This window comes from Triturus cristatus, chromosome 5_1 (genome assembly GCF_964204655.1).
Source record: "Triturus cristatus chromosome 5_1, aTriCri1.1, whole genome shotgun sequence".
NCBI lineage: Eukaryota > Metazoa > Chordata > Amphibia > Caudata > Salamandridae > Triturus > Triturus cristatus.
This window is the reverse complement of record NC_140587.1, coordinates 558,857,043-558,869,120: the sequence shown is the minus strand read 5'-3', so window position 1 is coordinate 558,869,120 and position 12,078 is coordinate 558,857,043. Positions and strand designations below refer to the sequence as shown.

Genomic DNA, 12,078 nt, shown 5'->3' with positions numbered 1-12,078 from the left:
TCTTTCCAAGGGAGTCCTCTCCTGTTTTGAAAATTTGGCTGGGTCCAGTGGCAGGGAAAGACAGAGCCACAGTTTTAAACAGAAACTCTGCCTTTAATGTATGCGGTCTCCTCAGCACGAACTGTAAGAGTTTGCTCCTGCACGAAGGAGAGTGCATTGTTTCCATAGTCCTCATCTGCGCCGGGCAACCATAAGCGAGAGTGAGCACACAGCACAGAGAGGAATAGTGCACCCCATTACCGCAATTTCTTATTCATATAATTATCAGTTTACCTACAATGCTTAAATGTTGCCTGCTGCCCCTACCCTATGAAAACATTATATTTTTATGTCCACTCAGTTTTCGATAGGTAGATTTATATTGACTATTAGCAAGTAAATTTGCAGAGGGAGCATATTTTATATATGAATCTACTTGTTTTTAGAAACCATCTATCATTTTATCATTTATGTTGTTTATTGAAAGAAGTACACTACAACTACCAAACAAATATAATGCACAAACTGTGCAAAAAAGCAAAAACATCTTTCCCTTTACATGCATTAACTATGAATTAGGAGGAGGATTTGGTGTTTATTGTTTGAGTAACAACCGGAGCAAAGTTTAGTGGCAACTTCTCCACTTGAACATATTATTCAAATCTAGAAAATTATTTTCACATCTAAGATGAACTTCAATGGCCCAAAACTTCAAATTAAGAGAACAAAGTCTTGTTTTGTGGTCCCAAAGTGTGGCTTTAAACTTGTGAATGGATTGTCTCACTAAGCACTATGTGTGGCTATATACACACCTGTTCAGCGCTGCGATACCCTCCCGGGTGAAAGTGTGCCGTACAAATCTGTATAACATATCATTTAATATTACACCAGTAAGGAGAAATACTATATGGAAGAACATTTCCTACCAGGGGCGGGAATTGGGAGTTCCAGGGATGGCAGAAAGTAAGTTTGAATACATACAAGTGTGCAGGTCTGTGGTTATTCACAGTCATTTGGCAGACACCTCCCAACTGTACCCAGTGTGAGATTTACTTTTGTGAAGAATTCAATCCATATTCAGGTTGGGAATGGGGACGTAACACCCACAGAATTAGTGTTGTTTTTAAGAAAGGGCTTCTCCAAATGAAAATAATTCCCATGGAGGAAACAAAACGTAAATGTTGCATTTGTACAAGCCAAATGGTTTTGCTTTGGATTAACCTGAAATTCAAGAACTATACCCTGGAACTGTGAATGTTGCAGCTCGCTAGAATACTCCTGGAATTTTCTGGGAATCCCCAAAAAGTCAGAAATGTTCTCCAAATATAGCCTTCAGTCTGCATAAGTACATTTGGAATGTTTTTTGAGAATATGCCCATTATTATGTGGCCTTGGGAAATCACCTAATCTCCAATGCGGGAGGTTTATCATCTTCAAAATAAGGGGAGCACCTCTAAGGAGGGTAACAACTTTTCTAATTTTTGACAAATAACACACTTTATTGATGCTTTATTGTGTTATTCCTTCTATACCGATAATTTAAAAATACATTATATAAAGCACAAAAATGGAAAAGAGTAAGGGCCTAATTTAGAGTTTGGCGGATAGGTTACTCCATCACAAACGTGACGGCTATCCCGTCTGCCTTATTACAACTGTATTATATTGCATGGCACTTGAATTAAGATGCACACTATATTCACCACATTTGTGATGGAGTACCGGTCTGCTAATATCTAATTAAGGCCCTAAGTCTATTTCTTTGAAAGCAAAAATAATAACACCAATCATTTTACTGAGATTCTAATGTTCCTTAGCTAACACAAATACCACCTTTCCTGAAATGCAATTTTATAAGACATATCAAAATATGATTGGCTATTCTACGAGCTACAGCTAAATTCATAAAAGTACACAGAACTATGTTCTACAGTGTATGTGTATACTTTTCCCAGTGAATGATATTCACAAAATCGAGCCGTGAAATTATGCCTACTAAAAAACCTATCTCGACATGCACCCTGCGCCCAGGAAAATAAGGTAGAGTCTCCACAAGCAAATGAAAATATAATGCAATGCTACGACATGACACGTAACATGTTCATAAACTGTTCATACTACCACATATGCGTGATTTTCTTAACTTTCCGTCTACAATGTGTATTAGCCTGAATGGAAGCAAATAAGAAATCAGCCAAACCAGAAAAAATTCACACACAAGGCAATAATCACAATTAGAAGCACATAACTACACCCCACACTCAGAGCTCTACCCTTTTCCCCTTTTGCTGAGTGTCATATTGGGGCAGAACCCTGCTTAATTCAGCAGGATGCAGACCATCTCATTTAAAAGGAACAGGAAATTCATTGATGAGCAAATAGGCATTGTAGTGAACTATGTAGATAACCACTGCGGCAAGCTATATGCACTGCTTTTGCATATCCCCAGTGGGGCAGAAAAGCAGCCCATTCGGGAGTCAGCAAGAAGGTGAATGCATTGGGAATAAAGGTGCTCCCTTGAGATGCATTAATGCATAAAAAAAAGAATGGCTAGCAGAGACAAGGCAAGCAAAGAATATTTTTGCCAGAATAGATGTAGCAGCAGTTATGCCTATTGGAAGACCCCGATCACCCCTTCTCACACCCATGACCAGCGAATTCTCGCCACCATGTAACCACACCAGCTGCATAACCTGGCAGTTCAAAAAATATCCATAGTCAAGTCAGGTGGGATGTGCTATTGATTTCTGCTTCCTATAAAATCCACCTTCTCCATGAACACCATACATGCCAGCAAAAAACACAGGCCCACACAAACACATACAAAATGCCCTCTCCTGAGAAAAAAGATCTAACAATCCACACACATATCCATACAAGAGCAACATTAGCACACACTGTAAAGTATCTCATTGACATTAAATAAACTTCAACATGCACAGTTGCATGGACGGGAAGCAACAGCCACCCACGTGTGGCGGGATCACAACCATGATTAACACAACAGCTAAGCCTCATCACCAAGCCAGATATGTGTCACAGTAAAGTCTGTTCTATTCACGCACCAGATGTATGTGTCACAACACATGTGAACTATTAAATAAAATATCTTACAGCCATGTGTGTCCACAACTTAAATGACATTGATTGTAGGCATTATATAAAAATATTCTAACAGTCATTCGCATTTATTCTGTCATTTTGATCATTGCAGACTTCGTGTTGCTAGCCCCTCAGCCATTGACCACTACATGTGCTGTATTGTCCTGCCTGATATTCTATGTGGACTGCCCATTCAGACCAGATAGAAGCCTCCTACTATATTCACAAGTAGATGTCAATGCATATCTTGGTCTGTAGAATGTAATCTAAGTGTACACATCTATGTTGTCTGCAAACATACTAGATAATGGAAAATGTCACATATAGCTATGAATTTGGGAGTCCTCAAAGCTGTCATGGCCACCACATTTGTTCCCAAATCATGGGTTTGCATTCAGTAAATAGATGTCCCACACAAAACACTATCTTGCTCCATCCACTGAAGTCAGCCTTCCAAGCCCAATCCAAAAAGGAAGCCAAGTTAGTTCGCCACACATGCAAACTAGATACAAATGTATCTTACAGATGTACATGACTTACATGACACATACCATATAATACGTATGCTATACTTTGCCTTTTTTAATGTGCGTTTGCATGTACTTTTCTTACTTGTTCTTATTCTACATAGCAGAAAAGTCTGCACAGGAGGAAAATAATCCCCTCTGCAAACATAGATTTTTTTCTCCATAGAGAATTTATTTTTTCCCTTTCAGGAAGCACTTCTCCAACACTCCCAGCAAATCAGGGACTGATCCATTCTCCATCCCACTCTGCAAGGAGTGTTAATCGAGTCCTTGGTTGTAAATGTATTATCCTTTCCAGAGTGGAATAGGGAGGGAGAGGAGTTCGGGAATGCCCACAAACATATAAGTTTGTGGGCACTACCAAACTTCTACGGGAAACAACTTCTAGAAACACCCACTTCCCACCCTTTGAGTGAGATTTACAGCTACCAAGATCTCCACACACGTAGCAGAGTTCTCTGCCCCCATAAATGGAGCAAGGTCCCTAGAATCTCTTTGTAGATTCCTTCCAGGCATAAAAAAGGTACATTTGTTTTTAAACTTAAATTTATGGCCAAATTTACATATATTGTTAGGGTCTTATTTTATCAATGACTCGAAGTACTTAAAAAATAAGACATGTAAAAAGTTGTTAAAGTCATGAAATTGAGAGTAAAATACAATCCTACAGAATAGATTTGACAGATTCCAGTGCCTTCCTACAAAGAAATACCTGATTCACTACCAATGATGATGAACCACGTATTCAATCAAAAAACGTTCGCAACCTTTGAATGTCTCGCCAGTGACAATAAGTGTGATATTATACATATATTCATGCATGGTTTGCTGAAGAACAATGTTCCTTACAATGATTTTACTTAGGATAGGAACTGGGAAGTCACCCACAAAGCCTTGATATTTAGATGTTATATCACTGCTTAAATAGAACGCTTTTTTCCTAGTCCTGGTTAAATACCTTTGTTTATAACTCCTACAATGCAAAAACATGACATAAACCACATATGCAGACAAGCGATGAGTTGTACGCTATTTACTACAATGGAGGCAAGAGATGGCTATCATGACACTCTTGAGGCACCATCTCTCATGTGTCCTGGACACTTGGAGTTGCAATTCTGGAGCACAGAATTCTCTACATATATTTGCACCAGAATTGTTCATTCCACAAATGCATGAAGTCAAGGACATAGAGCCCTTTCTTTCCTAGCAATCATTTTCAAGAACATATGCACGGCAGTGGTACTCCACTCCAACCTTACCAAATTCCACGCACCCCAAAGGACCCTACGATCAGCCCTGCTCTCCTACACCATGGTCCCCCGCACCAGAAACACCAGATCGGGAGGCCGCTCCTTCTCCTTCCACGTGACCAGAGCCTGGAACGACCTTACGCTCCACCTCAGACAGACAACATCGCTCCCCATCTTCGCAAGAAACCTCAAAACCTGGCTCTTTGACAGAGCCCCTCCTTGATGGACTGGAACCTGCAACCCTCCCCCACACCCAGCACCTTGAGACCCTTACGGGTGAGTAGTTGCGCTTAACAAACACCTGATTGATTGATTGATGTGTATGACAATATATATTAGTAGTATGTTTCCTACATATAATCTTTATAAGGGGATCTAGATGGTGCCAGTACTACTACATCCCTTTCCCTTGCATTTAAAGTATTTAAAGTAGCATAATCGATTATTTTAATGGTGTTGTGAAATGTAATGTCACCAATGATGTAATTAAAAATGTAATTTGTGATATTATATGCTACATCATATGTGAAACAAAATCGTGAGCAATACATGAGGGAACTTATGGTTGGGCAGGTCACCAGAGCTGGTGATTATCAATGATTTTCAGATGTTACATTTTAATCATATCATTTCAGAAAAAATATTTATTCAAAGGGACATTCTAATTGCAATCCAAAACATAAAACACCTACATTTCCCGGTTAATCTAGCTACACATTCTTAATACCACGAAAGCATTACTAATGACTCCACACATGAAATCACAGATTACATCATATATTATATCACCAATGACATCACATTTGGTAACAACCAGAGTCAGCAACAAGATATCCTCTAAGAGTCTGGCTTGTTCAGTTCCTGCAGAGCAGTGCCTATGTCTATATTCAGCAGGCCCTGCACTCCTCTCAACAGTATGTGTCAAAGCAAGTGAAAGCTTTCAGCCATCCACTATGACAGTACTACCTAGCATGTTCTGAAAACAAGGGATACTTAAAGAACAAACCCCGCGCCTGCCACTACATTCCTTATCTTCAGTTCAGTCTTCCTCTCTTATGGCAGCACCTCTTAGATTTTTAACACCCTCGGTGTAAAAGATTTATTTTACAGTTTGCATTATGGTTGGTGAATTGAGAAGCCGTTCTTGAACTCATTGCCTTCTTTTTTTTCTTTTGTTCTAGGTATGAAAGTTCTTTTCCACACCTCTTGAGTGTCCAATGGATCACCTTGGAGTCAGGGTGTGCTAACCTTGCCTGCACATGTCTCCAGCAACATTTCTTCACACCGAAGGTTGTTAAACCTGGAGCAACAGTTCATTAATCATTGGTTCAGGAACTGGGCAGTTTGCTCTATTAACTCTGCAACTTACTGTAGACTTATTTTTTAGAAAAGGGCGTTTGCTCTCTTTTGGCGTGCATACATTTCTCGTGAAGTTGGTTAGGGCTGACCATGCCCATATATTGCCCAAGGAACATTTTATTTCACAACAAGATTCATGAAGGCGGCGATATGACACACAAATCACAAACAAGCCAATGTGATAAAAAAAAATCTCAGCCAGTCAGATTCTCTGATCAGATTCAAATGATCACTAATCAAACAATTAATTTATAAAGAAATTATGTTTTTCAGATTTCTTAAATACTGAACAGATTTACACAAAACCAGGCCGATGGGTTAAGCTAGACTTGGCTTTCTCTTCATGCCTCATTTGGTGTAGTCTTCTTCAGCATTATTGTGCTTTACAAGAAAGACAAAGTCCAGTGGATATTGAAATGTAAATGCACATTTTTAGACAACCTTACAATCAATCCCTCACTTAATCAATCTCCATAAAACTATACATTATCACTGTCAGGTGCCACTTTTTGAAAAGCTTCGTATAGATTCATCACATGTGGACAAAGTTATTTTTAGTGATTACAAACAATGCTATTATACGAGCTGAATCCTCTGCGGTAACCATCTCAAGCAGAAATAGATAGTTCCCTTGAAAAAAGAAATATAGCTTGACCAATCCTAATGAAACTTCACAATAAACGCATGATGCATTTTATTTGATCCTGTGCACTTTTGTTTGAATTGTCAAAAGTGTGAAAAGTGAAAGAGGGTTGAATATGAAATCTCAATGCTGCTCACTTGCAGAGGGCAGACAAGAACAAATCAACCGAATGCCACCAGGTGTGACCTGCCCAGCGAGGAAACTACCTCCTGTGATTTTTTTTTTAATGGTTGTCCTTCTGTTTAGCACTGTTGCTGTGTGTTTAAATAAAACGTTGATTTCATTCTGGGCTGGAACAGTGAAAGGTTTACTGACATCTACAAACTTAATTAGAAATAGTCAGATGATTTGGATGTTAAGAAATGAACACTTTCATAATTAGACATGTTTACATTTCAAATACTTTTCATAAAGTCCCTGAACTTTGCCCCGCATAAAAATGGAAACTTAGCCTGAAAGGTGAAAGCCATGTGTATAATCGCCATAGAGGGCATGATTGTTCATGGAGCAGGGGTGGAACACTCCTCTTTTACCACAATAAATGTGTCCTTTCCGTTCCAAAGTTCACCATCAAAAAAATGTTTGTGAACTTCTAATGTTTGAAGTCATCTAGGCAGTATTTGAGGGTTTGTTATATTTCCACAGTCACTCACTCTCACAAAGGCGCTTATTATATTTTGTATACATGACTTTTTAAGACACATACAACTGTATGAAAATCCTCAGAAATCCAATGACAAAACATATTTTAAGGAACGCTATGGGTAGATTTACAAACTAACCTCTTCTGAAATTGGCCTGTTGTGATAAGTACCAGAACCATATTGCCCATATAGTCAGCCACTAATGAAAACAGCAATACATTTTAGGATTATTTTTGCACAGGTGGTGACCATATCTACACCACAGCAAAGGAAATTCGTTTGTAGATTGAATTATAATGTTCCTTCACTTGTATTTAGTCAGTAAACAGTCATGCAAACAAACAAGCACCCATGTATTCAACGATGTCATCAGACCGAATAATAATGTTGATACTATTACTAATAATAATATATTTGTATACTGCTTGCTAGTCCCTTTTTCTTTTTCTTTAGTGTTATATATGACAGTAGTAACTGCAGACATCAGTGTATGATTCTCCGGAATAAGGCTTTATTTTATTTTTCATTACATCTAAAGAAACCCCCTTCTGTATTCTATTTTGCAAGTCCTCCAATGCCTTGCTAAATAAATGACCAGGTGTGAACTAACACTGCATTCTGCTTCTTTTGAGGATGCAGACGTTCATATGCATCAGATATTGCCCTGATAGGTCAGGTACACTTGCACTTCCACTTTCTCAGGACAGTTCTAGGTTACATCAAGCTACCACAATGTTTTTGTGTTTTCCCACCAGTTCAGCTTTCAGTCCTGAGGTGATTAACTCCAGCTTTTGTAAGAAGTTTCATGTTACTCCCCTGCCTCTCATGCTCCTCTTTTTTGTTCTTTTGAAATGAATAGGTCATTAACAACTCGTCATGGAAAGCACAAGAAAGTGTGTCAGTATGTTTACAAACTATGCCTCAGAGGCAAACTTTTTCATAAAATTGGCTGAATCGGTGATAAAGATTTCTATGCAAGATTAGTTTGTCTTCCACATTTCAGGTTTTTAGATTCTTTCAATTCCAGGGATCCTGGCCACGCAATTAATAATGTATGCAATATTTTAGTAAACAGCACAAGTTACTTTAATCTGCTTCAGTGATTTAAAATCCAATGCCTGCTTTAACCTGTACGATTTTGACACATTTGTATTAATGGCATATGAATGCTGCTCCCTGAATTGAATTTTTGAAGTGTCTGAGAGGAACACCTAACTTTCATCTTGCCCTTTAGATATACATATATCTTGCAGGTGTTTTCATCTGCACATTATGCCAAAGGCAAAAAGTGGCATGAATCAACTCCAACAATAGGGAATGAGAACCCTTCACAGACCTACTTTGTCAATTACTCTTTGAGTAATGGAGTAGTCTTTTTTCCCATGGTGTCTTTCATGTATTTCTGATGTGTGGACAGCCATGAAATGAATGTGTTCATGGCTTGGGGATCTCATACTCTCTGCCATGGACAAGATTGTTCACAGAGCACACCAGTGAGTTAGCCCCTTCTCCCTACCTGTTGTGACTCTCACTAGAAGCCCGTAAGATTCTCCTGTTTCACCAACATACATCGGCCTCATCACTACCTGCTTGGTAATGATTCTATGATGTAAGTTGCTATTCTGAGTAAATTTGCTACTCAGGCTTTATGAATGATGACTAATAAAATAGTGTGGCCAAGGTTGGGATCCAGAACATTGACCTTTGAGGTAAATCAAGCAACCTCTGATCTCAGTTCCCTCACATCAATAGTGATATATTACAGTATCTCCCGACAGCAACAAAAAGCAACTTCTTTTGTAGTGTGGTTCACTGTGGAAATCTCCAAACTGCAAATTATATTTGTATATGAGGATACTTTTTGACAGAACACTTAGTGGATTGTGTAGATTTACACAAAATTTACCTTTATATGTCACCTTATCACTTTAATGTAGTGAAGTTGACATTTGCAAATTTTGAGTAAAATTAGTGCAAAAATTTCAATTGCAAAATATCCATTTAATTAAAAACAAAGCAAATAAAAATAGGCGTGTGCAAATTTTTTTTCATTTAAATAATTCAAAGCCTGGATATCATTCACGTATTTATTGTAAAGGGCAGAGTACATCAGAAAGACGTGCTCGTGTACCTGTATTGAAAGGAACAGCAGCTATGTGTGCTGATATGTGAGTAGTACAGTCTTTAACAGATGTTTATATGAGATTGAACATCCTGTCCATTGTGTTCCCAATGTATGCTCTACCGCTGGAACTGACTGCGCCGTCATATTGTGATATTCTACAAAATGACAGCAAACTGCACTTCTAAGATACAAGTGCCGTTTCCTACAACTCTAGAGATTGTGAAGAGTGTGTGATTGCAAAATCTTTGCAAACATTGAAAGAACAAGTTGCTATATTTCCATGAAAATGTCCACAGCATCCGATTGCATTTTTAAGCTAAATAGCATTATCCGTCAAAAAAGAAGGCATTTTAGAAACAATGGGCATCAAAACATCTGCTTTCACCCAAGGCCTCACCTCCGAGGACAGGTAATTTACCAGAAAACCAAGTGAGCTCAGGTCTGTCCTGAAAGAGTAACCTTAGCTGTTTTCTGGAGTTGCATTTCTCCGTTGCACCCAAATACACTGGTCTCTGGTGGATTGAGAGGAACCCACTGACAAGGTATTTAAAATCTGCAAACATGCACTGAATGAAGTAAATGTTATGTAGTCTAGTGTGTTCAAATGGTGTGTTTTTGTAAATGTGTGTTGTAACAATCGACATGTGATGTTAGAAATCAAAACATATGTTTGACAACTGGGCTGTTTATGACTTGAAACGGTTGACCACGTGGGGATCAACTAAAAGACATGTAAGAGGCAGGCTGGCAGCGCGAGGCCCACGTGACTGTCTGACAGATGTGTTCCAATACTGACCATCTGTACCTGCTCCAGGAAATGTGGGAGCCGTAGCATTCCTTAGATATGTCACCCAGTGGGACAGACTGCCGCCCCTCGGGCTTCCCTGGGGAGGTGGTTTGTGGGCCACGACACTCAGTAAAGAGGTAGAAATAACGCAGAAAGGTGTTAAATTGATGCACGAGGCCCCACACAGGTCCTGGTCACTCCCAGACACAACCCACAGAATGACACTGTGCAGATATTGCAGAAAGTTGCTCAAATGCTGGCAAAAGCAATGATTAAAACGTCGCCCTTGGTCTAATCGTCATCACTGTAAACTAAACAGTCTACCGTGGATGTCAACAGGCGGCAGGGAATATTTAATATGCTTTACATAACTCTGTGTCACAAACAAGCCCAACTAGCAGCGCAGATGTGGCTGAAAGCAAAGCACATGAATTAAACAACCAAGGCCATTTCGAAAGCGTGCTTCGCAGGTAATAAATGCAGAACGTTCCCCGCAGTGAAATATTGCGACTATTAATGAGCGCTTCCACAGCCCTCACTGAACACCCCACACAGCGGCAGCAGGCCACTCACCTTCGGTGCCATTCGGTGTCATGGGATTGGCACATATATGGGAGTTCTCCAGAGAGGAACTGCTGGGCGACTCGCTGCTACCACTCAGTCGGCTATGCGGGCTGGCTAGATCCTGCATTTCCATAGACCTGGGCAGAAGAAGAGCCGCGTCAGTCTTGCCGCACGTGCACTACAATTCTTCAGAGCACACACATTCTGAGGCCCAGGCACATTTTAGAATGGGTGCAAACTCGCAACACTAGTCGGACGTCCATGTGTGCGTGTATCAATTGCGCTTTGTCCTAATTTTATATAGTCTAGCTCAGTCGTCACTATATTGACACATACACCACCTATATATTATATACTGGTAAAAGATTGAACGTCATATATGCACACACACATACACATATTTTTATATATATATACACACACACATGATTCTTAACTGCATGCTTCTTTAAAAGATTGAACGTCATATATGCACACACACATATATAACACACACACACACACATATATATATATATATGTATGTATATATATATGTGTGTGTGTGTGTCTGTGTGATTTTTAACTGCATGCTTCTTTGCTCTATTTATTTTACACAAGGTGGTGCTGCGAGGGGAGGGACTTCGAGCAATATCCACCAGTAACAAAGAGCATTGCGCACGAGACCCTCCCTTCTAATACAACTGCCTTTGAAAGGTTCAGCTAAGCAAACACTGCACTTGAAGGCATTGTTGAGGCCTGCGGCCCACTGACAGCCCACGACGAGACACTCCTGGCGCATGTGTTTACCCTGGCAAACTACTTAATTGTTCCTCTGTTTCCGTTGAAACAAATGCAGCATTAAAACATTATTATGTTTGCTTTCTGGATTATATAAAGCGTGCCGAATTGAAAAGGGATGAGGCGGCAGCAGAGCGGGGATGCATGCAGGCATTAGACGGCCTTAGCACTGCGGCTGCACAGCTGTCACTGGGTTACAGGCGGCACAAGGCGACGCTGGCTCCCACCAGAGGGCTGTTGTGTCCGCGCACAGACCAACTACCACGCTGCCATTAAGCACTTATGGGATCAGCAGCGACTAAATCCGCTGGACGC

At 39.8% G+C, this 12,078-nt stretch overlaps 1 protein-coding gene across 11 annotated transcripts in view; it reads right to left on the bottom strand.

Moving 5' to 3' along the window:
• The window catches only part of EYA1 (EYA transcriptional coactivator and phosphatase 1), a 288,885-nt gene that overhangs the window by 235,316 nt on the left and 41,491 nt on the right, over positions 1-12,078 (bottom strand). For all 11 annotated transcript variants that reach the window (XM_085605441.1, XM_085605440.1, XM_085605446.1 and 8 more), the window contains one exon: positions 10,993-11,120. In XM_085605441.1, coding sequence (XP_085461567.1) covers positions 10,993-11,116 — 124 coding nt within the window. In that variant the 5' untranslated portion in view covers positions 11,117-11,120. The remainder of the gene's footprint in view (positions 1-10,992; positions 11,121-12,078) is intronic.